General features: G+C 37.8%; 1 protein-coding gene across 1 annotated transcript in view; it reads right to left on the bottom strand.

Annotated features, from left to right (window-relative positions):
- Positions 1-26,480, bottom strand: part of UHRF2 (ubiquitin like with PHD and ring finger domains 2) — a 74,110-nt gene extending 47,630 nt beyond the window's left edge. Inside the window, exons 1-3 of the mRNA XM_060015347.1 lie at positions 26,002-26,480; positions 20,040-20,273; positions 11,624-11,883 (exon numbers count right to left, since the gene is read on the bottom strand). Coding sequence (XP_059871330.1) covers positions 11,624-11,883; positions 20,040-20,273; positions 26,002-26,154 — 647 coding nt within the window. The 5' untranslated portion in view covers positions 26,155-26,480. The remainder of the gene's footprint in view (positions 1-11,623; positions 11,884-20,039; positions 20,274-26,001) is intronic.
- Between the last annotated feature and the right edge of the window lie 476 nt (positions 26,481-26,956).

Below are 26,956 nucleotides of genomic sequence, written 5' to 3'. Positions count from 1 at the left end.
TTCCCCCGATGCAACTGTTTAACTTTTAGCTATTTCTTTTATTTTCCAGCATATTTTAAAGTAACATGCTTACACATTGCTTTTTACTTCCAACTGTTATTCTACCCATCCCTGATGTACAGCTCATTTGCCTCTATCTCTTCTTCCTTATAATTACTAACACAAGGCACTGCTCTAAGTGTTAACGTATTTACCTCTTAGGATAGAGGGAGGCACTATTCTATCCCCGTTTTACAGATATGGCACAGAAGTTAACTTACTTGGACAGGAGTAAGAAGCAGAGACATGACTCAAACTCTGATCACCTGGCTCTAGGACTTATAATCTTGCAGGGATTGACAAAATTTCTTGCTCTTAAGCATGTTATACAAACCAAGTTGTTCGTAAAAATCAGTATTTTTTACAATTTTTTTTTTACATGTTGACTAAATAAGTGTTCATAGCTAACTAATGAAGTATGCTTTAATTATAACTCCTTTCCTTCACAACTTTGTTTTCTGTTGAGTACTTAACCCTTCTTTTTGGTTGCTACTTGCTTAATTTTCCATGTACATATTAATTATCCCCATTCTGCCACAGGTGTTAAAACTCTTCTACGTTCAGACATTTCAGGTACTCTACTAGTGTTCTGGGTTGCAAAACATCTTCTAGAGACCTCTGTCCTATTCTAATCTGGAAAACTTGCTCTTCAGGCTTAGACCTGTTCCACAGCTGTCATGCTGGGATCTCCTTTCATTACTTCCTGTGTTGAATCCTATTTCCTGAATACCATGTTTTCCTCTTTCTTGATTTAAGCCTTGAGTGGGGTAGAAGTGATTAAAATGCTCTTTCATATAAATAAACCAATCCTCTTCTCCTCAGTTTTATTCCATATGCCTACGTCCAAAGTGCCTGGTAAATCCAAGGTCTGAACCTTCCAAAGGTTCTTCGATGTCAATTTACTTGCTTGTTGTTGGCTTATCCTTAGGTTTCAGCTTTTTCTGGCCTAAGTTACGCATCATTTACCCATTAGCTTCTTACCTTCCAAAATTTTGTTGCTTTCTCTTCTGTGTCTTACTTCTATCATATTTTTTGTCCTCGGGGGTTTACGCATTTATTCTTTTACTGTCTTCTAGGAGGGTGTAAGAAGGAGTGAAGACAAACATGCAACTTAATCTGCCATGTTTAACTTGAAATCTTTATTCACCTTTAGTTTCATTTCTTACTACTCACCACGTATCTCCTACACTCCAGCCATACTAATCTACCCTTAGGTAACCCTGTATTTTGTACCTCCTTATCCTTGGTATCCTGTGGCTCTCCTTCAGGAATACAGAAGTATCTTCTCTACCTTATAATCTCAGAACTTTACTCTAAAAGCTAGTTGTACATTTTTCTATCACAGAACTTAACACTACAAAATAGCAAGTTTTCATTGAGAAGCAGATACCACGTTCAAACTTTAGGGTGTTTGGGATATACCAGGCCTACAGATGTTTGGAAACATGCAACTCATTAAATAGAAAAATCTTTTGTATAACTAAAGCTCTTAATAAAATGTAATAAACTGTGACCACTGTGTTTTATGGTAGTTAAGTGGGAACAAAGAATTCTATACAGAGATAATAAGAAAAAGGCGTTTTAAAGATTATGTTTTTGGATTTCTTAAAACGAAGAAACTTGTAGTTAGCTCCAGTTACTTATACAAGTACACAAGAGAAAGTCTTTTTAAGTATAGGCAGCCTCCAACACAGCATTCCCTGCCTCCCATGAAGTCTAATGTACGGCTGAAGATAACCACTGCAAATTCTACAAATTGGTCCAAGTGCTGACTTCTTCCAGCATTTGCACTGGTGAAAACTGCAGGAGACTGAAACATTTTGGGAAGTGTTAGAAGCTTGAAAAACTTCTAAAACAGGGCTCAAGATATCCCCAAAGACCGGAAGCAGAGAAGAAGGAACATACTGAAGCTGACTACACTGTGCCAAGAGCCAACATACAGCTATGGAAGGATAAGACTAGGGTCCTTTTTTTCTCTTATTCTACATGACCTTCTGTTCTTAGAACCTGAAGTCAAGGTATTACCCCAAATACAGGTATAAGTTTATTCTAGTTAGCTACTCTGCATCTTTGAGAATTTAGAAACACTTTGGTGTTATAAAGTCTACATTCTCAGATAAGCCTTAAATATCCTTAAGCTTGTTTTTCCCAGTAACATTTTCATTGCTCCAAATACTCTTTAGATGTCTTTTAGAGATATCCTTCAGAGTACATGCTTTTGATTATCCTGAACTATGCGACATTTTAGCAAAAACCAATTGTGTTTTCAATTAACAAATCATTGAGTAAAACCTGGGGAATTAAATTTCAGGGAAATTGATTAAGCACAATTTTTAAAACAGGTTTGTTATAAAATAGTAAAAGTACATTTCCTTAGGTGACTTGTAAGCTAACTAAGCATTTTAGAAGACTCAAACAGTATTAAGCAAAGCACTATCACTGAAACCTTCCTTCAAAACATGGCTTCCTGGTGTTAAAATGCTTAAATAAGGACAACATTCACCTGGAGGCATGTTCTAGTTTAGCAAATCTTTAATGTCATACTACATGCAAAAAGAAAGCATTTCTTAATCTAACAGATGACCTTACTCAGTTTCACACCTTAAATGTAAAGCTTACTCACAGACAAAAATAACTTACTTAAAACTGCTTACAGTAGGACTTTACATATTACATGGAAATATATCTCACTTGTACAACATGTTAACAATGGTGTATAACTGTTTTAATAGAGGAAACAATGTAATCAGGTTAAAAGATACCTATGCCAAAGATAAATTATTTAAGAGTACTTACCAAAATAACCTGGCTTTATTAATAAATGAAAAGCAGAAAATTTGACTATTATTACTGGATACTTTTCAAGGTTATTAGGGGAAAAAAAGAACATGGTCAAGTAGGTATTTACAGATGAGGAAATTAAAGGTGAATGAGTTCAAAGAAAACAAAGCAAAAAACTCAACCAAAGACCTAGAATTCAAAGCAAATTCTGATTCTAATGACTAAAACTATACAGCCTATAAGAGAACCAATGCTCTGTATACTTAATAGGCTCCTGGCTGCTTTCTGAAAAGCGGATTCCTGGGCTCTACCCCAGGCCCACCCAATGCAGGGAGTGGGGGTGGGATCTGGTATCCCCCAGTAATCTGCATTATAAATACCGTACCTGGGTGAATCAGCAGTGTTGCTGACCATCGTTTTGAGAAACACTAATGTATAAATTTGAAAAGGTGACATCAATTGATAATCTGTAGTCATTTTAACTGATACCTGTAGTCATTTTTCTAAGCACCAAGTGATCTTTTAACACAAGAGAAGAGCAACAATAAAGTCAAAGATCTAACTTCTTCTGCCCTCCTTTTGATTATCATCCATTTAGAACACTGCAAGTCATAGAAAGAGGAAATATTCTAAGTCTTTGGCAAACATGTCAGTAACAACCAAAAAACAATGGGGGAGACTGGTCACTGCACCAGGGTTCTGAAACTAAACCTCTCATTTATAGCTCCCTACTCAAGATCAACATGACACTCTGATCTGATTTTTTTAAATCTTACTCCTTTTCTCCCATGAAAACCCAGACATCATTAAAACATTTTTGGGATTCCTTTAGAAATAGATCACATCAATACATTCAAGAAAATCAGTTTTGTTACTTTATAGAACAGCAACTTTTATCTAAAAATACCACTTGATTTTTTTCAGAATTGGCTCACTGACTTCTATTTGCAGTAGCCATAATTAAGAATACTCAAAAGCATGCACCACAAGCTTAGAATAGCTCAAAAAATCTTAAGAGAATGCTGGCAGCAATGACAACATTATCCTAAGACGTTCGCCAGAAGAGCTTTTAATTGTAGCCTAGCGTAAGTTACCCTCCAAGTTCTAAGTGATGCTATGACATTTCCATTTGATCTCAATCTCGTGGTAGAACCTTGACACGCTGTTAAAAGCAGCAGTTTAACCTATTTGGTTTAAAAATCCTTTGAATACTAGCGAGCTATGCATTTTCCTTACAGAAAAAGGCACACAGGTGTTTACTGATTTAAGGTTTCTGCTCTGTGACAGATAACTGGAGAGAATGATAGAAATTTTTTAAATATGCAAACGTAACTGCTTTATAATATTTTATATATACTTATTTATACATTAAGGTATTTTATAAGCATGCTTCTCTCAAAATGAGAGGTAGTATGGTAGAGTGGTTCTAAGTATGTGCTCTTCTGAATCTCAGTCTACCACTTATCACCTATTCAATACTAGGTATATTAACTTCTCTAAGTCTCAGTTATTCCCTCTTTACACTTAGAAAAGTATCCACTTCATTGATTGTTTAATGAGGATTACATGAGATAATCCAGGAAAAGTACTTGTATAGTGCCTGGCACATAGTGTTGTTTTAACAAGAGAATTATTGAACCATGCTTTAAAAAGCGTACTTCAGAATAATTTACTAAAAAGTCAAAACAAAAAGAGTTTGTTTCTGAGGTAAACTGACATTTCTATTTGAAATGTGAACAATATGGAGCATGAGAGATTATATAAGTAGTTTTCATGTCACTATGAAAACTCTCTCATGTTTAAAGATTTCAACTTTGCCTAGCCATAGACAATTCACTACGATATGATACAGAAATAAAATAACTTTCATAAGCATTTTCCCTCTTTATATATATACTTCCTTGTTCAAACTACTATGTGTTTTCTAGCTTACACTTCTCTTTATAGAAATCAGCTCCAATTTATAAATCAAGGTCTCTAAATTAGAACACTAAATTTAATAAAGCAATTTAAAAAAGCAAGTCACTAACAAGACTAGTATTCCCAAATTCACTTTTAACTGACCTGTAAATGTACCTGTTGAATACTTAGAAGAAGGTATATGGGGAGATTCTGAGATCTAGTTTAACCCTAAGTCCAATTCAGAAGGCTTGTCTTAGAACGACTGACTTGATGCATTTAAGAGGCTAATTCAAAGGAAAGCCAGAACTAGATCTCAGAATATTCAACTACTACAGAGTATTTTCCCCCACTCAAGAATTTACCAATACTTAACGGTTGATGGAGCAGACAGAAGAAATAAAGAATAGTTTTTAAACAGTGGTTCTGGAGCTAATTCTGCAACTACTACTCCCATGTTAACCTTTCCTTTTATATGGTCTGGGTTGGGGTTTGAGTTCTTAAGAGGAAGTGCAAGTTTGGGGAATTCAGAGAAATTATCAAGTCAAAAGAAACATTATGTGAATGATAATATACTAAAATTGCCACAAAACTCAAAACAGAATATTTCAATTGGTTAAAAAGGAAAAAAAAGAATGTACCAATACATCATAAAAGATAAATTCTCCACAAACACATGATGGATACTGCTTTCTATGTTAGCCAAGGTACAGATAAAGACTGCATAGTGGAAAATGGTCCCTCATTTAAATGATACAGATCATTTAGCTGGAATGAAATATAATTTCTTTTAGAAAAAGACTTAACTAATCCTTTATGTATATGGAAACGAAATGGAAAAATCAACAAGCCATAAGCCACCTATACAGGTACTAAAATAAAGATGAATACTCAGATTCCTCAGGTATTGTATATCATCTCCAGCCTTTAATGTATTTACTATGTTTAAATTGTCATATCAACCCCTTTCCCCCATATTGGTTCTTAGTAGCAACTGATAAGGCTGTACAAAAGGCAATCAGTGAGTGGTTCTTAAACTTGAGTATACATATTAACCACCCAGAGGACTTATTAAAACACAGACTGCAGGGCCACCTTCAGACAGCGATTCATTACATCTGTAGTAAGTACAAGAACTTGGATTTCTAACAAGTAATGTTGATGTTCCTGGACAGGACTATACTTTGAGAACCGCTAGTCTAAGGCAGTGGTTCTCAACCATGGCTACACATTAGAATCACAGAGGAACTTTTGAGACAGCAATCCCCTGAGGTCCCAAAGATCAATCATACAAGAAGTTATGGAGGTGGGTCCTAGGCACTGATATTTTTAAAGCTTCCTAGACAACTAATGTGTAGCTAGGGTTGAGAACCGCTAGTCTAATTAAGAGGAATCTAAACCAAATCCACTAAGAACAGATGTTTCTTAGTACAGAAGCAGGGTAAGGAATTAAGCCTTTATCTGTTCATAAAGCAGCCAAATGATGAGTAAAGATTAAATTCAGTAGTGTGGCCTCAGTTGCTTACATACCCAGGGTTTAACTCAAAGTTGTATGAGTGCTGTCTGCTTTAAAACCCAGGCCAAGTCTAAAGCAAGTCTTTAGGTCATACAAAATGGTTGACCTTTGAAGTTATGTAGGCTATTACCAATTACATGTACCATGTTTAAGGCAGAATGGCAATAATGCATATTGGTTAACCCTTAAGCTCTGGAGTCAGACAATTTAACAGATGTTACCTCTGGCAAGTTATGTAAGTAAGCCTTGGTCTCTTCATATGGAAGTTAATGTAACTAACATTATAGTTATTGTAAAGATTACATGAGCATTCATGTAAGAAGTTAGCTCAGAGTCTGGCACATGAGAGTTAATGTAATTAAATTGCTGTAAGCTATGCTATAGACATATTAACCTACCAGAAACACTAAGGCAATGATTGCCCCTTTCCCAGTCTACTTCCCTATAAGTCAAGATCATGGCTCATCACCACAATTAGCTTCAGGATCTCTACTCTCACAAGACTGCAGTCACAGATTTGTGAATTTAGATGTTCAGGACCCTTAAAATTTTTAAACCTTACGTAACTACAGAAAGTAACTAATGGGAATAAAGACATCTTTAAGAAAGCTATGGAAATATACAGTACAAGCTTACTATGAAATAAGGGAAAATTTGATGTTCTTTTTCTTTAATTGACCATTTAACCACTCCACGGGTTTATAATTGCCTATATTACCTTGACATTTGCTCATTTCTGAATCCCCTTCCCTTTTGTTTTCTGCCCAAAATACCACTAAAAACAAAAGTTTCAAGCAGGCATAGTCATTCTCCAATAAACACACTTTAGTGGTGTGATCATTTTGTGATGTATAGAAATATTGAATCACTATGCTGTACACCTGTAGCTAACATAATGTTGTAGGTTAATTATACCTCTTATACTATAGGATGGTTCTAATCAAAGTTTTGGTGAGGGTGTGGAGAAATTGGAACCCTCATACACAACTCATGGGAATGTAAAATGGTGCAGCCACTTTGGAAACAAGTCTGGTAGTTCTTCCCAAGGTTAAACATAACTGCCATACAACCCAGCAATCTTGCTGCCACATACATGCCAAAAAACTAAAACAAATGCCTACACAAAAAAAATAGTACATGAAGGTTCCTAGCAGCAAAAAGTAGAAAACACCAGTGTCCATAAACTGATAAATAAACAGTGGTAATATGGAGCATTATTTGACAATAAAGGAATATGGTACTGATATAAGCTCCAACATGGATGAACCTTGAAACATTATGCTAAGTGAAAAAAGCCAGTCACAAAAGACCACATGTTATAGGATTCCACTTATATGCAATGTCCAGAATAGGTAAATCCAGAGTCAGAAGATTCCCGATTGCCTATGGCTGAGAGGGGTTGGGGGAAGGGCTGGTGGGGGTAGGGAAACAGGGAGTGACTGCTAATGGGTAAGGGGTTTGTGGAAGACCAAAATGTTCTAAATTAGATTGTGGTGACTGTTGCACAGTTCTGTTAATATACTAAAAAAAAACATTGAATTTTACACTTTAAATGGGCGAATTGAATGCTATGTGAATTATACCTTAATAAAGCTGCTTTTAAGAAGTTAAAACTTTACAGAAGATTTAAGAATCCGTTGGAATCTAAATCTCTAAAGTCTAGATTTAATATTTGTACTGCTAGCTCTTTCTCCCAAAGTACTTACTGGATTGGTTTAATTCTAAAAATACACAGCCCTTGCTAAGGCAAGGGTGATGACAGATGAATAGTACAGAATAGCCATCATGAAAAAACAAAACAGAACAAACCCACATATATGTTCTTTGTAGCAGGCACTTCGATGTTAACTCCACAATTTTGCTTTATATTATTTGCAGTAGGAAGCTCTCAATTCAGTCTATATTCATCAAGGAATCTATAGAAAAGGGACCCCTGAAAACAGTAAAACTCTTAAACCTTAAAACATTTCAAACAGATCTCTTAACATAACCTGCTTTTTATGCACTCAGAATATTTCTATCCATAATTTTGAGAGGAAAAATGGAATAAGGTTAGCAAACAAATGATTTCACTAAGATTCTAGAACAATGTCAACTACTAGATTTGGCTTTTGGGAGTGTTGTTTTGTGGAACACATCTACCTAATAAGTAACATTATAAATTTGAATACGTATCACTTCTCACAGATTAAAAATTGTTTTAACTATGCTGACTGGAGTGGGGATTGAAGATGCAGAGTAGTATACCTACTTAATCTTGTTCTGAGACAGCAATGCTTTTAATGAAATTCATTTCAAAGACTGAGAATTCATTTAGCCTGGTTAATATATTAGGACCTGTAGGTCACTACAAAAGTAACCTTTGAACAGTGCCATTTTAAACTGACAAACACTGCAAATCCCAGAAGAATTCCTTGAACAGGTTTCCTTGGTCCCATGTACAATACCTCTCTGCACTGGCTAAATGACAGGCTGTTCAAAACGCACTCGCACTGCTGCACTCAGAGTTTGGAGACAATTAAGCAGATTACTTTCAACTTTATGAGAAAAATGAAGTTAATTCATTGAGAGAAATGACAGATTTAGAATCATAAATGGAATGGGATGGCAGCCTTATGTACTTAAAGTCTATTAAGTACAAAAAAATTGTCTGACAAATACTGTTTTGGAAGTAAAAATTAGAGTGATTGGATTAATGACCTCTAACTTTATTTCCCTTTGCAATGTAACATTTCTAGTAACTCCCCCTGTCTAAGGTTGAAGATAGCCAACGCTTGTTTTTGTCTCCTTCTCAGTGCAGACCATTCTCTATCTTTAGAGATTTGACTGGTAGGAAGTTTATGTTATCCTGAAACCTACCTTCTATGTTGTACAGAACTTTCACCCAGAGCTTTTAAAATATGAAAGCTATCTTGATCCCAGTCTTTTCAATGTAAATACTTAGTTCTTTTAGCTATTCTTCATGTTGATTTTACATTTTGACCTCTACTCTAAAGATGCACCATGTCCTGTTGGTATTATTCTTAAAGTACGAAGATGGAAAACAATATTCCAAGTAGAGAATAACCAGGCCAGTAAAACGGTAGCACCACCAGTCTTGTTCTAGATATCTTACTTCTAATAAAACATCCTACAGTGTAACTATTTGATAGCTACATTCTATTAACTAAGTTGGAGCTTACTACTCAATAAGAATCTATTACTACTGCTAAGCCATATACTCCACAATCTGTCTTCAATGCATCCTCCGTCCAAGAATGTGAGAACTTGTTTAATAAGTTATTGAAATTAACATGAACTTGACTATAGTTTTTAACTTTTCTGATAACCGTGACGAAAGAAACTTTAACAGGATTCTTTATCACATCCATATGGGATCATGATTTTTTCTAGATGCTTATAACAGCCTTTTGTTATCTGGGACTCTTATCCAGAAACTCAACTATTTTATTTATTTCATACTTTACTCTGTATAGTCCTTTTCTCTTTTTGAAGATATGAATGACATTTACTAAGCTTCTGATATCTTACGTCTCAAAGAAAGTTCAGCTACCATATCTTTAAGTTGCCAACACTGAAACAATTCCATCATGTAAAATTATTTTGGACAGATAATTTTAGTCTTCTCATGCATGTTGGGTTTAGACCAACATTCATTCTAATCAAGACAAACTTCTTCATTAAAAAATAACCAAATAAACGCTAAGATACTGTGATTTATGTTCTAACATTGTACCAAACTCAGGTCTATCCCTTGGAAAGTCTTATTCCAAAACCAACTAAGAGCCCCTAAAACTGTAAAAAATTTAATAAGCCTTAGTTTACTTAGTGTTTAAAGCTTCTTACCCTATTTCTACACTGTGCCATTCTATACAATTTTTCTTGGGGGGGGGGGCAAATAATAACTCCTTTATTGGCCAGAATCAGGTCCCAGGTAGCAGGTTTCTGAGTTATTTCTTGTTTTCTCCAAGAAATAGAATAAAAACTTGAAGCAAATCAAGAACTCCACTTGTTGACAGCCGATATACAGATAGCTTAAATCCTCCACTCTTGCCTCTTTGCCATGGTATTCATAAACCCAGACACTGGTTACTATTAACACATCAACTCCAATCCCTTTCTATCCCAGGCTCGATTTACCAATATTGCCAGTCCTGGCCAATCCAAGATATTAATACCCATGCTAGTTGTTGCTTCTATTATCATCTACTATGGTAAAAAACAGTATGACTGCACATTTGAAATAAGCCACGTTGGCAAGTTAACTAAAACCATAAGAAGTATCAGAAAAGATGAAAGGGATCTACTTTTGACCCCTTTCCAGGTATCCTGGAAATCTGAGTTGACACCAGTCTTTTATACCATTTTTGCTAAGAAAAATCAAAACCATTTTAGGATCTCACACCTGATAACGATTTGGTTTCATACTTTCTATACATATTAAAATATCACTTGAATGAAGACAAAGATCATTTAGTGTTGAATAAACATTAAATCTTTCCCCATAGTAACTTTTGTACTAGGATTTTGAAAATAGGTAAGGAAAATAATTCAGTGTTAAAGTCTAAGCCCTCAAAGCAAGTTCTTAATACTGTTTTCACATGAACATTTAAAAACATTTTGTTGTATAAAATGGATGACTAATAAGAACCTGCTGTATAAAAAAAAATAAATTAAATAAAATTCAAAAAAAATTTTTTTGTTGGGAGAGGGGGATTGGGAAGTGATTGCCGGGCATATAGTTTTTTGGGGGGAAAATAAAAATGTTCTAAGAGTAGTGTGTGATAATGCACAATCCTATGAATATATTAAAAACAGTGAATTGTACCCTTTAAATGTATAAATTTTATGTGAATTATCCCAATAATAGCTTTTAGAAAATATTTCAACCTCATTCTAAAGGCTATTACAGGGATTTCCCTGGCTGTCTGATGGTTGAGACTCCGCACTTCCACTGCAGGGGGCGTGGGTTCGATCCTGGTTGGGGAACTAGGATCCCACATGCCCCACGGCGTGGCCAAGATAAATAAATAAATGAATGAATGCTATTACATTACACACTGTTATATACTTTCTAGAATATTATTAAAATACATAGCAAAAACCCTAATAGAGGACCAGACAAAGAGAAACCCTTACATATTAAATTAAGCCAGGTATTAGGATACCCAAAACAACAAACCACTTAGGAGCCAGATGCTAAATGTTGAGGAGCTCTTATTATATTACAACCACTAAACAAACAAAAACAAATGGTACTAGACCGAACATGACCCCTAGATGATTTCTTCTGAAAGACTATTATTTGAAAACAATCTTGAGATAGAAGATTTTTTTGCTTCTACAAACAAAAACATGAATGAAGTCCTCAATAGCATGAGCACTTACTCATCATACTCGATATGATAAATTACGTCTTCATCAGCAGCAACAGAATCTGAGTTAGACGTAGAGGGTACATTGTCCAATTTATTTGTGTTCTCTTTGGAATTATGATTTATATTTCCATTAGTCCTTTTATAAGAACTGCCATTCTTCAGTGGAGTTTTGCCACGTGAGTGTCCATCAGAAGCTCTAGTAACACTATGTATACGTGCTTCAAACCAAGCACCAAGGGCGACATCTCTGGCATCCACCAATTCATTTACCTAAAAAAAAGTTTAAAATTAGTTAATGAAGCGTAATTTCATCTACTGCTTCAAAAACATTAATATAACTCAAGTTATTTTGAGGGTTATCATAGTTAATATTTGCAGATATTCATGTTTAAAGTAATTTGAAAGATTAGAACGAAACTATTCTTTTTGGATTATACTGTCAAATCTGTTATTTACTAATACGAAAATTAACTTTCCTCCCAATATCCTTCAATGAAATAGGTATTTTCTTTAACTATTCCTTACCCATATCTATATTAGACTTTTAAAATATAATTCTTGTGTACCCAAGAGTTATTCTGGCATGTCATTCATTAAGAATGTCACTAACAGGTCTTCCCTGGTGGCACAGTAGTTGAGAGTCCGCCTGCCAATGCAGGGGACACGGGTTCGTGCCCCGGTCTGGGAGGATCCCACATGCTGCAGAGCAGCTGGGCCCGTGAGCCATGGCCGCTGAGCCTGCGTGTCCAGAGCCTGTGCTCCGCAACGGGAGAGGCCACAACAGTGAGAGGCCCGCGTACCGCAAAAAAAAAAAAAAAAAAAAAAAAAAGTCACTAACAAAAAGCCAGAACTCTGAAGTATTATGACTGTGATATTAATTTGTTCCATTAATTTCTTCAGAATCCTACAGATAATTTACAGTCAGTCCAACCAGAAAACACAGTATTAAACAGAAAATAAAACTCGAAAACGAGGGACTTACGCACATGTACAAAGGAAAGAATCTAGTGAACCTACCTATACAAAATGGAGATAAGTTCCACCAACAGCAAGTCACTAGCAAATGCATTATTTAGTACCTCAAAGAACAAAGAAAATATAAAGAGAACAGAGCTATAAACATGCAAAATGTATGTAGTCAACTCTAGTGGATGATCCAGAACTAAGCCATACAATCTAACAAAAGGAAAACGGTATTAGAAGACAGGTATACCAGAGAAATTTAGAGTTACCTAAGAAATTGGGTTTAAAAAAAAAAAAATCCTGTCCTAAAAATGCTGAGGGAATTCGTCTAAAGGTCAAAGCCCTTTCAGGAGCAACAACCAAGAGACATCCCTTCAACTTTTTAAAAACTCTTTAAAAAGAAAAAAAACAGACATTACTAATACAAGATCATTACCTAATCAAGCTAGCTCTTCCTGAGGGTCTAAGACCACTTAAGGTATCCAACAGAACTCTGACGGATGGTATCACATGGGGTAGGGGTGGGGGTTAGTATGTACTGAAGTTAATACCCATATACCAGGTATTATGCAAGGCTCCTTTAGTTAGGCTTGTCTAACTAACCTTAATAATTAATAAATCATATTTTACAGGATAAGAATTTAAGGCTCTGACAAGTTAACTTGCTCCAAATGAAAGTTAATAAAATGTAAAACTAGGATTTGAAGACACCTTGACCTTAAAGCTTATGTTTTTGCTACTATTCATTAGTATACATTTTGTAAGGCTATAGCTACCATAGTGATTCCTCTGATGGATCTCAGCAAAGCTGACTGAAAACCTTCTGGAAAAAATTGACCGTTCTCGATGCCATTAAGGACATTTGTGATTCATGGGAAGAGGTCAAAATATCAACATTAATAGGATTTAGAATACATTGATTCCAACCCTCATGGATGACTTTGAGGGGTTCAGGACTTCAATGTGATGGAAATAGCAAGAGAGCTAGAATTAGAAGTGGATCCTGAAGATGTGGGTGAATTGCTGTAATCTCATGGTAAAACTTGAATGGATAAGGAGTTGCTTCTTATGAATGAGCAAAGAAAGTAGTTTCTTGAGATGGAAGCTACTCCTGCTGAAGATGCTGTAAAGATTGTTGAAACAGCAAAGGATTTAGAATACTGTATAAACTTAGTTGATAAAGCAGTGGTGGGGTTTGAGGACTCAACTCCGATTTTGAAACAAGTTCTACTGTTAGTAAAATGCTATCCAACAGCCTTGTATGCTACAGAAAACTTGTTTGTAAAAGGAAGAGTCAATCTATGACAAAGTTTCACTGTTGTCTTATTTAAGAAACTGCCACAGCCACCACCATCCTGGATCAGCCAGCAGTCATCAACACGCATGCAAGACCTCCCACCAGCAAAAAGATCACGACTTGCTGAAGGCTTAGATGGTTATTTTTTAATAAAGCATTTTAAAATTAAGGTATGTACACTTTTAAAAGAAATTATGCTGTTGTACACTTAATAGGCTATAGTATAGTGTAAATGTAATTTTTGTATGCACTGGAAAACAAAAAACTTGTTTGACTTCTTTACTGATATTCTTTTTTGTGGTCGTCTGGAGCCAAACCCGTATTATCTCCAAGATATGCCTGTAGCCACATTTAGAGAAGAGTCTTTCATGTCCAAGTATTTGATAAAAACCCAAACAAACAAAAAAAACCCAAGTATGAGAGGCAAGAAAAAATCATTAAAAAATAAAACAGTACCAAGAGCAAATACTTGAGAAATTACCATAGCTAGCTGTAGCACTTTGTATGTTCTGTGGAAAACACACAAGCTCTGCAGATAAACCTCAGTTTAAGCCCTTGCTTATCACCTACTAGATGTAACCTTGAACAAGTTACTTAACCTGTCCCAGCCTCAGCTTCTTTTATAAAGTAACATACTTTGCAGTATATTGAGAGTAGGTGACAAATCTGTATGATGTGCCAACCTAGCAAACATATAGTAGGAACAAATGAAATAACTCTCCTTCCACTAAGTATCAACATATGTCCTATGTTAAAACTTATTAAAACTCATAGTATGGTCGGTCTTATTACCATACCATGCTTATTTAGTAAATACATTAGCCATTTAACGTTATATACGTTACCTCCTTTAAAAATTACAATGCAACGTCATTCTTATTTTCCAATTAGGTTCAGAAGTGAAATACACTTGCCCTCAGAAGATACACAGCTAGAAATGGGAGCTAAGTTGATAAAGGTTTCTCTAACTCTGAACATGATTCTCTCATTATACCGTGTTTCTTCAGAGTTACAAATCAAAACACAATACGGTTCCATTTATATAAAGTTCAGAAAGAGGAAAATTAGCGATGCATACATAGGTTAAATGTTATTAAGAGGTTAAGTATAATAAAAGGTTAAAGCTAATAAAAAGTAAAGTATTGACTACCATAGAAGTTTGGGTAGTAGTTACAACTAGGGAGGAGGGAGTTTCATCAAGAGGGGCACATGAGAAGCTCCTGGCGTACTGCTGTTCTATTTCTTAATTTGAGTGGTATTTATGGACACTGACTTCATAATATCTTAAGTTCTACTCTTATTTGTTGTCTATTACATTTCATGATCAACAAGGTTAAATAAAGCAGCACTGCACTATAGACAAGACAGGAAATATAGGAAATCCATGATTTTTACTTAGTAATTACTGATAATTTTCCTCTTTATTTGCTACAATAAGCATAGACATGTAAAAAGTTTTAACAGTGCCACACACTTAGCTAAATCCTAAAAGCTTACTATCATCATGCTAAACAGTTATTATTTAAGCCAGAATGAGTCATTTCAACAGTAAGATCTGATGTGAGTCATACAAAGCTTCCACATCTAAAAACCAGAATTAAAACCAATTTAGGCATCAGAGGTCCACCTGGTTTCACAAAATAAATTACTTCCTAGAGCCAGTGTGATTCAATGTGTTGTACAATGGGAATGGATGGACCCAGCCTCTGCAATCTTCCACAGACTTTCTAAACGTGATAGTGATATCTGGTTTCTTACAACGTATGAAAAGCTATCTGAAATTGACCAAATATCGCTCAAAGTTATCAAATAGGGCAAAACAAGACTGATACTGGATAACAACTTCAGATTAAAATTTCATCTTAAAGTTTAAATGTTTACCTATGTCTGTTTTGAGTACACTACTTTGAAAATCCACTTTTTGTGCCTGCTTATCATGAGGTCCAAAAATATTCTTAGGCAAAAGGAAGGGAAAGCCTCCAAATCTGTTTGCTCATCCATAGAGAAAAATCTTTATAAAGCAAAAAATTACATAGGCAAGAATTCATGAAGAGGAAAAAAAAACCTCCCAATTTTTAAATGATTCAGACACAATTTAATGAAATTTTGATATACTCACTATTCAGAGACTCACTCTAAGGAAAACAGACAAAATTCAAAGCAAACTCAAAATAAGTCAAAAGTAGAAGCCTCTGAGCATTTTCAGGCTAGCCCAAAAGAACATCTAATATAATTATGAAGGCAGAGGGTAATATCATCTGTTTACCCCTCATTTCTAGTACCCAGTACAAATATACACTAAATATCTAAATATTCAATGAATGGATTATCCAGAAATAAACCCTTCTATATGAAAAAGTCACTAGTCAAAATTTCAAATATCTATGACAATTACCGAGCTTCACCCAAAAAAGCAAGTAAGTTTGTGTTAGTCTCTTCAACTAAAGAGGAAGGTTAAGTGCAGCTTTGACTAAACATATTACTTTACAAATAACAGTAGCCTTTTGAGAGTTCACATGCCAGGTTCCAAGTGTATTTCTAAATGAGGAAAGGGAGACAATGTACTTACTTGCCAAATTTGTCCAACTCAGAACGTGGCTGAATTGAAATTTGAAACCAAGGTTGACAACAAAGCTCAAGTCCTTAACATCTATGCTATATATTAATATGAAATATAAGAGATGTTTAAAAAACAAAACCAAGTACTAGAGATAGTTGACAGCCAAAGTGCTAACACTGCAAATAAAAAGCAAAGATCTGCTAAGAGAAGTAGTTTCTCATGATGCTTGTCTGAATTAGTTTGGGGGAGGGGACACAACTGGGTATTGAGAAGTGTGCTAAACAGAGAATTTAAATTGACCTTAACTACTTAACCTTGCTTAATCTCAGATCTGCAGATTCATAAGCTGGTCCTCTCCTATGAAAACAAATTCATACCTACATGGCCCAAAACAAATCAAGTCAAAAGTAGCAGCTTCTAAACTGTTGCCCTTAAAAGTTAAAATGTAATAATGTAAGCTTAATATGGACACAGATGGTTACATAAATATTTATAGATACATGGATATACAGAAGTTATTATACATACTGCATGTATTTCCTTGCTCTGTCAGCTGAGGGCCCTAAAAACAAGGACACCCCAGTAGCAAGGAGCACCTAGAGCCCAGATCTTAGTTTCCAATACCATTCTCCAATTAAAGGAACCAAGGCTCCTTGGAGAAATGGTTGACTGCAGGACTGGGGCAGGAAACTTACAAGATGAGCCCGAAAGAAAAGCGCTAGCGCTAGTGCCAGAAAGAAAGTGCTTCAACGAAAATCAAAGGAACCCAAAATAATGGGGGTATATGGAAGGGACACAGGAGAAAAAATATCCATACTGATGTCAATAAATGACTGAGGAAATGAAGAGACAAGTCTCCCGCATAAAAGAATTCCCAATAATTTTTGTAGATAATCTGACTACATGCAGTTTGGGCTGCATATAATGACTTCATCTCAAAAAAAAAAAGTATGTAAAGGGGGGTGGGGGAAAGTAAACTGACAGTGAAGAAATGTGACACACACTACACCTTGGCCGGGTGATTATGGTTCACATCAACAGTAGTAAGTTACTACTGATGTAAAACCTAAATTATAATCACCAAATAGAATGTTGACAGTACAGTGCCCTAGATATGTGATGAAAATAGCACTTCACCTCTGTGCTCTTCCTCCCAAAATATGTAAATCCAGTCTAATGATGAGGAAAACAAACGAATCCTAACATGGCATTTTACAAAATACCTGACCAGTACTCCTCAAAACTGTCAAGATCATCAAATACAAAGTCTGAGAAACTGCCACAGCCAAGAGGAGCTTAAGGAGACGTGACAACTATCTTAGTATAATACTAATGTAAATGTAATATGGTGTCCTAGATGGGATTCTGGAACATAAAAGACATTAGGTACAAGCTAATGAGATATGGTTCATTAATTATAACAAACGTGCCACACACTAATGTTAGATGTTAACAACAGGGCAAACCAGGTGTGGGATATATGGAAAAACTGTAGTATCTTCCCAATTATGCTGTAAATCTAAAACTGTTCTAAACTAACAAGTTTATTTTTAAAATAATGTGAAAAAATATCAAGTAGAAAGTTTTGGTAACTGAAAGAGTGATGAAATCAATGAGTGACATAGACAACAATTTTGCAAGTGGGCTTTCAATATTAACAATTCAATCTGAACTGTGAGCACTACATAAGGCACTAATTTATGCAAGTTTTGTGCTTATCATGTAAGTTTATTCGCAGACTTTTGTTTTGTTACTATACTTTTTTCTTTTACTAAATGATCACAGTAAGGAAAGCTACTGGTATTTCAACAGCCACTCTGCTGATGGCTCATAATGCTCTAAGGTATCTTCTCAGCTTTCCAGGTATTCCTAAGTAAAGACTGCCTTCTCCAGTATTTACAACACTTTGTTTTCTGATTATCTGTATCATCTAGCACTTCTAGAAAGATGTTAAACAATAGCATTAACGGGCTTCTTTGTCTGGCTCCTGTCTTTAATGGGAATGTTTGTGGCTTTTCCCCACCATTAAGCATGATGCTGGGTGTGGTTTAAAATATTCATCTATTCCATCTGTTCCTGTTACCAAGGATTTTTTTAAAAAATCAGAAATGAATTCAAATTTTTATTTAGATGAAGAAAACAGATTAGATCATTTGTTTTCTTTGGTTTATTAATATGAAATATTAAAATATTTCTTAAAAATGAACTATCCCACTTCCTGACAAACCACAATTAGTCAAGGTATGGTCTTCTAATATAGTTATAATTTTATTTGTAAAAGCATAACTTAGGTTTTACATCAATATGTAGTGATACTAGTGTGCTTTTTATCATGTTTCAAGTATCAATATTACACTAAATTTATAGAACAAATGAAAGCTTTTTTTTTTTTTTTTAACATTTGTGGGTCAATTTAGATATCGTCATGGGTTTAAAGCAATTCCTCAGTGTAGCCAGGCCAGGTACTTTGATACAACTCTTTGCCAGTTTTGATTCTTTCCATTTTTATGGATCTGTTTGCATTTTTCCATAGATCTCTATTTGCATTTTCTTAATTCATTTTGTCTACCAATCTTTAATTTTTTGTCTTGAAAACGCTCTGAAAATTAAGTTTGGGTCCCAGTTTATCCCAACCAGTAAGAATTAAGAAAAAATATAAGGATAGAAAAAGATGGAGCAAAACTGTCAATTATTCCCACAAAATTTACTAGAATTTGAAGAAGTTGCTAGATAACAAAGGTCAATAAATAAATCAATTGCATTTCTACATACCAAACAAACTGCAATTTTAAAAGGCAACCATCAAAAACAAAGCTAATAGAAATAAGTCAAAGGTATGTAAACAGAAAAGTAATTGAGAAACATGTCAAAGATCTAAATTAATGGAGACATCTATCATTCATGAATGAAGGACTCAACATTGTAAAGATGTCAATTCTCCAAGCTGATCTACAGATACAATATGCACTGAAGTTCCACCAGCACTTTTATTTCTAGGTAAAAATTCCTAAAGAAATTCTTGAACATGTATACCAGGATACACATAGTTGGTTCAAAACAGCACAGTTTAAAACAGCTAAAACTGGAAACAGCCCAAATACCTATTAATCATGGATTAGATAAATGTATTGTGGCATGTTAATAAAACGGAATAACATAATAGTGAAAAATAAAATATCTATATGCAAAAAAGTAAAAGTTCAAATACAGGCAAAACAAAACATTGTTTAGAGATACATACATAAGTAGTTAACACTAAAGAAAAATAAAATGACCAGAGTAGTGAGAAAAAGTAGTTTACCTCTTAGGGAAAGAGAGGGAGATGTGTTCTGGTAGGGGCACACAGGAGGCTTTAAAAAGGAACTGCTTAACCTTGGTGGAATTACACAGGTGTTTGCTTTATTATTCTCTGTACTGTACATACACATTTTATACATTTGCCTGTATATCTTTCACTAGTATTTCAAGATTACTTTTAAAAGTTAAAATATTAACAGCCCAATCTTTACTCTCAAACAGCAATCAATGTTTTCTTGTTCACAACACCCTGAAGAGAACATATCTATATTCTCACAATTAACCAGAAGTCTGAGGAAGACAACATACCTTGTATAGTCCAATGCCAGGATCAATAAGAAAATCACGAGTTGATGTAGACGGCTGACCGGAAGGTCCCACCCTTGGGGTTTTCTTTACTTTAGGTGGACTATTAGAACAGGGTTTGGCCTGTACATCAGTCTGTTTAGATGTGCTAGGAAGGTCAGGGTCTGGACGAACTAGCAGCTGAATTATATCATTCAGTCCAACATCATAATCAAATAAAGTATATCCATTTTCTAACTAGAAAAAAAGGATAGAAAAAGATTAAAATGCTTCTCTCAAAACTCAATCTTTCTACATCCTTAGTTACTCAAATGTCCTAGCTAAATTATTAAAATAAAATACAGAGCACTGAAATTTAGTGATTGTGAAGCCATTCCTATGGCCTCTGATGACAACATCTTTTCAGGACCTCAATAAATTCTTAAGAATCATTCTATATCAACTATAGGGAAAACTGATAGCCACTGAAACCAAAAATGTTATCACTGCTGCTGTGACCTCATCACCTAGGCAGAAAAACTCTAAACTTCAACAAGTTTTGTGTATTTTAATGAATCTACAAGAAAGGTGAATTTTGAAAGTGAACTGTTTTATGACCTTGTGTTCATAAGGACATTTAACCATTTTATCTTTCTGAAGCAGTAATTTTTAAAAATCAAGCAAAAAAAATTCAAACAAGAATAATTACAATTCTTGCTTATGCTACTCCAACTTGCTCAAAGTTCTCTGTAAAGGCGATCAAGTTGTATTATGAAAAGTATTCCAGGATGACTAGTGAATAAATTATCTTGCAACTTACCCATGTTTTGGCAGGGTCTCTATAAAGGACTGAATGGCATCCACCAGCCCCACCCCCAACCCCTCCCAAATACGGTGAAGTCCTAATCCCAAGTAACTCAGAATGAGACCTTATTTATTTGGAAATAGGATCTTTACAGATGTAATCAAGTTAAAACTAGATGAAAAGGGTGGGCCCTAATCCATTGTGATTGGTGTCCTTATAAAAAGTTTAAATTTGGACAGACACAAGGGGAGAAAATAGCCACGTGACTGGAGTGACACATTTACAAGCCAAGAACACCAAGGACTGCTAGCAAACATCAAGAAGCTAAAGGAAGCAAGGAAGGATTCTTCCTTAGAGCCAGAGATGGCATGGCCCTGCTGACAACCTGAGTTCTGGCTTCCAGCTTCCAGAACTGCTGGACAATAAATTTGTTGTCTTAACCCACCTAGGGTTTGGTACTTTGTTACGGAAGGCCTAGGAAACTAAGTCTCCATTTTGTTTCTTTATAAAAGTCAGTTGGCCATTTCTCTAAACTCCTTGAAGTTCAGAACTACCATTTCCCCGGAAACATTACCAATTTAATCCCTAGTCATTCTTCCCTCTTTGCATGTAATACCTGTCACCATTCACAGCTCTAACACAATAAAGCCGTACGTGAGAAGTCAACCAAAGAGAAAAGAATGAGAATCTGTCCTTGAATGACAAACTTACTAATGTACTACGTAAGGTAACTTTAATTCAAGTGGTCCAAGAATACACTTGGCACAATCCTGCCCTCTACAGGTGTTCACACCGTTAAACAGAACAAGGGACTGAGAAATTCAAATTTTCCAGTGGGGGAATTAAATGAGACATTATCTCACAGATTAGTTAACATACTTATTTCAAATAAGTCTAAGGAGTCTTCCAAGTCAGTAAGCAGATAAGCCCTTATAGGGACATGATGTTAACATGGCTTATCTGATTAAAAAAACAAGAACTCCTAATCCTGAACTCCTGGGAAAACCTCAAGAAGCAAAAAACTACACATTCACACCTTCATTTTGACTTTCTCCAACAGCATCCCCTCCCCTCCCCCCTCCCCCCCAAGTAAGAACACACCAATTCTGTAACAGCTGAAAAAGCGCAACTTTGATTAAACATACAGCTGTTGCACATTATGACAACTACAAAAAAATGTCATGTTCAAAGTAGGGAAAAAACTAACAGCACAGAACATGCAAATTAACTGGTAGGGCATGCCCCAAAATGAAGACAGCTGTTAAGGTGATGAAATAATTGGAAATCCAAAGTATTTCCATAAACACTTCCACTGAAATTTGAGGAGTCAGTGAGAGGGACCTTGGGGGCATTCTTATACCCAACCCCTCTGACTAGTTTCTAGGAAGTGATCAGAGTAAATATAAGCTGCTTAACGTGAGACTTGGTTTGAAAGGAAAAGTAGTATCTTAAGTCATAGTGAAGCGCTAAGCATATGAAGGCATGAAGCCCTGTAATAGAAATTAGGCCCACAATAACAAGTAACCACTTTTCCTCAATTACTCACGCTCGCTAGGATAGCGACTTTTACCCAGATTATATAGTGCTTCCTAATTCATAGGTACCCTCCCAGTTTTCCTGAAACAGTGATTATTATTCACCACACTGAAAGTTCCACAGAGTTAGGCTATTGTGAAGAGTTGCGAAGACTGTTAGAATGTTATTTTAAAAGTACTGGAAATTCCCTGGCAGTCCAGTGCTTAGGAGTCTGAGCTTTCACTGCGGAGGGCCCAAGTTTGATCCCTGGTCAGGGAACCAAGATCTTGCAAGCTGCACAGCTAAAAAAAATAAGAATAAGTACTAAAGTTCTCCCAAATTTAATGAAAGTATTGATTGAAAATTACCTGCACTTAAAGTATGCTGAGTGGGGGAGAAAAGGACTGGGTAATTTGGAAATTACAAACACCTATGGGTTTCATGCATTTAACTACAGTCCATCAATGTCTCACAGCAGAAAATGTTTGATAACTGCCATCCTAGAAGATGGGGCTGCAGAATTTACAATATTAGAGAGGCAGGACTAGTCCTAGAATTTTTTCCTTGAATTGGGTTAAAGAAATTCCAGGTAACAGTAAGAACGGCAACAGTGCTGCAAGGGAAAACTAGGAAGCAAACACCAATTGGCAGTGGCTGAGAAGGCAGAGAAGTCATTCCCAAGGGGCTAATAAGGGATGCAGGTGGAGGGCATTACACTTTCACAGCATATACACTCCTCCGTCTCCCTCTCCCTCTCCCCCTCTTCCCCTCTCTCTCACTCTCACTCCCTCACTCCTTTAAGTAGGCAAACACTTTTACTTTGTACTCCATGTGAAAACTGAGTCCAGGGGCAAAAGGCAACTAACTACTCAGTTTTTCTTCAGTTCTGGTTCATACCCCACATCTACAATCTATTCTAAGAGTCCCTACAGTGATACAGGGAAGGAAAGAGAAGCGGGAAGAGAATCCTTTCGAAGTAGGAAAAGCTCTGGATTCTCAAAAAGATGTATAGATCCACCAATATAACTCTTCCTTAAAAAAAAACCCCCCAACCCCCAGGGTGCAAACTCAACTTCCCAGAGAAGAATATCCAAATGAGGTTACCCTACTTTAACTGGAACTTACAGCCCTGAATTGAGGCTCTCCATTCTGACTCTCTAAAGTAGAGAGAATCACATAATTACAGAGCTTCTCAAGCTTCATTTGCATACAGACCACCTGGGGACCTTGTTAAAATACAGATTCTACTTCAGTAGGTCTGGTGTGAGGCTCCCAGGTGAAGCTAATGCTGTTGGTCCTGCTGATCCAGGGACCATACTTTGAACAGTAAGAAACTAGTATGAGGCTGACTATCCTTCAACATTCATTTTTCAAACTCTGGTGCTCATCAGAGTCTCCCATGGGGTCTTGTTAAATTCAACCACTTGCAATTCTGGGGTGAGCTGAGCATCTATAATAAATATCCACAGGTGATTCTGATGTTTTCCAAGGATTAAAAGCGGCAGACTAACATACAAAGGTGGGGGTAGGGGGGAGACCATTTACATCATGGACACTGTAAATTTGTTTTTATTTATGACATTTTTCACTATGTGGAAGTAAGGCATCTTGAGGAAAGGGTGGCCTTTTTCTAATAAGCACAAAGGCATTTTACAGGATAAGGGCAGCCCTGTGACATCAATCCAATAGTAGGACACACTATCCTGTCCAAGGACTATGAACACCAAAGAGGAAAGGAGAATAGAGATAATAATGACTGCCACGGCTACCTGTCAGCTCATAAGGAACAAATACAGCTTCAGCAATGTCTTCCTTCTGTCTCCAACTAAGTACAGCACCCAAGGTCCATTCCTAATTCCTACTGGTTTATCCCTATAGTGAAATCAAAGTAGGGAGTTATCAACTGTCCTGGGCTAGGAGGTACATAATGTTGTTATCCTCAAGTTCTTCCCTGAACCTGGAACAGCCTCCTGGTTTCCTGAAAATGTACCCTGTTGCCTTGAATTTATCCCAATCCCTACCTTCTCCTAAAGACAGCCAGGTGCACATTTTCTTTTTATCATATTTGATAATTAGACTGTAAGGGGTGTCGCCCAGGAATACATTTTCACGCTTCATTTCTATCTCTGGTGAAGTCACCAAAGTATCCCAGGAATTTATGTACTATTGTTCCTAGCTAGAAAATAAAATTCAATAAACTTGATTACATGCTTTTCGCTTTTGACCAAAAGATAAAAAGGTGTCAGCCACTGGAGGCACAGCAATATAAAGCTACATAGTTTTTAATACACAGATATTTATTTCTAAAGCAAAGTTTACAACTAAATTGAACAGCTGTTTTTACAAGTCTAACACTAGAAGATCAATATAAAACTGGCTACTAACACATATCAAAGACGCTATCGTTTACTTGAAAACAAAAAAACCCCTGGCTCTTTCTCAGAGTGTAATCTTGTTACTCTGAAATTTCTGGGCAGGTTTCAAACGGTAAGCCTAGGAAGGGGAGAAAAATATTCCTATCAAACCCTTTGGCTGTAGGAAAACGGCTACTTCTACCAAATCAAAGAGAGTTACACTTATTTCAAACCACAGGATTGGAGCCAAACTATGATCTACCAACTGGAGGATGCCAACTGCTTTAGTGGATTAACGTTTTTGTTTTTTTTTTTTAAAAAAAGGCAATAAAATAGCATGGGTCTGGGTCTCTAGGTACAGGCCATGTGAGTAGGAAAAATCTTCTTCAATGGACCAGACCAAGGCTAAACTGTTCAACTACCAGCGACGCCCACAGACACCCTCACCGCCAAAAAACTTTCAGCCTTCAAGTATGTACCGCTGGCTATGCTCCAATTGCTGTGTTAAAAGCTTGAGTGAGGGGTCTAATTAGAAGGTGAAAAATAAGAGCAAGACGAAATCTTTTACACTGCTTTTCACTCTGCGAACAACCCCCCTGGCAAACACTGGGCAGTTTAAACCTGTCCCGGGTTACATCAACAGCTTCTTTAGCCCAGGTCTCTAATCTGCCCCACAACAGATCCGATTCTAGGAAAAAAGGTGAGGGAAACGAGTGCCAAAAGTTCTGTAAACCCTTCGAATCTTCAGTATATATAAATCCCTTCCACAGTAAGGAGGCAGACTTCGGGTCTTGAGCCCCAGAGGGAGCAATGTATGTTTCCCCTCCTATTTGGGAGCCGGGAGCCCGGCAGAGATACGGAAGCGATACGAGCCGTGAGCCGGGTCAGCGCGGCCGGGAGCGGGGGCCTCCGACCCTCCCCACCCGCACTTCGGCATGGCCGCCAGAGCCCGCTGCCCTCCCCGCCCTGCAGGGGCCCCGGACCCCACCAAGCGCGGGAAGCGAGGGAACCCAGGCGCTCTGGCGGGCTGTGCCTGCGGCTGCTGACCCGCTTGGTAAGGGCGGTGAGGTCTCGGCGCTCGGGGCGCCCCCGCCGAGCGCACCTGCAACGGGGCCGGCCAGGACCCCGCTAGGCCCCGTAGGCGGGCGCAGGGCCGCACTCTGAGTCTCGAGGATTGCCCACCCGAAGTGGAGCTAGGTGCGCTCTGCGTGCGCCGTGCACCAAGCCCTCCGGCCCGCCCAGCCCACGCAACCCCGTGGCGCCCAGCTGCCCTTGCTCCGGCTTCCAGAGGGGTGCGGTGGGCGCGCCTCACCTGTTTGCCCCGGTAGAAGAGGCGCTGGCACTCGGGCCGCACGTCGAACAGCGCCCACACCCGTTCGCGCAGCTCCTCAATTGTGGCTTTCCGAGACACGTCCTCAATGGTGCGCGTCTGGGAGCCGTCGATGGTGCGAACCTGGATCCACATCTCGGCGCCGGGAGAAGGGGCCGGCTTCGCTTTGTCTCCCCCTGCGCTCCGGGCGCCGCGCCCCGCCCGGCCCGCGCCGCTTCCCCGGCTGCTCTGGCTCTCCGCGGCTGGCGGGCGAGCGCGCGCACAAGCGAGGAAGACCGACCAGACGCCGGGCCCGACAGGCGGCGGCGAATACTAGACCGCGAGCCCACCTAAGAGAGCTGAGGAGGGAAGGAAACCGGAACCAGTCGGAAGCGCGGCTGCTTTCGCAGCCCCCGCCTCACAAATGGCAAACAGCCTTGTCTGCACCGCGCGGAGTGTTTACTTATAGAGCTCTAGCTCCCACATGGAGGTCACGGCGCCAACCCGGATCTCGCGAGATCTACGCCGGGCTCCGCCTTAAAGAGGAAGCGACCAGGGAAGTGGCTATAGACATGAGGGAACTAAAATGGGCGGGTGCGGGGAGGGCGGGGCGGAGGGGCGGGGCCGCCGAGAGCCGTTACTTGCGCCTCAGCGTGCACCTGGGCCCTGGACACGCCCTCTAGTCTTCGGGTGTCTGGCGGTTACAAGGCCGCCCACATGGGTTGCACCTTTGGTCTCGGTTTCGCGACCCAGGGCGCGAGCGACTCCTCAGGCTTAGACGATTCGGTTCTGTGGTCTCAAAAACACACCAAAGATGAGAAACTCTGACGTGCACTTGTATGATCATGAAAAGCGGTGTGCGTGCGCGCGGGCGCGGCCTAAATTTGTGAGAAAGCACGTAAGGAAATGAACCCGCTTCACCGCGCTCAGCCAGACACCGCCAGCCACGCGGCCTGGT

The sequence above is a fragment of the Delphinus delphis genome, chromosome 6, assembly GCF_949987515.2.
Source record: "Delphinus delphis chromosome 6, mDelDel1.2, whole genome shotgun sequence".
Classification (NCBI taxonomy): Eukaryota; Metazoa; Chordata; class Mammalia; order Artiodactyla; family Delphinidae; genus Delphinus; species Delphinus delphis.
The sequence above is the reverse complement of the archived record's forward strand: the minus strand, read 5'-3'. Positions and strand labels throughout refer to the sequence as shown.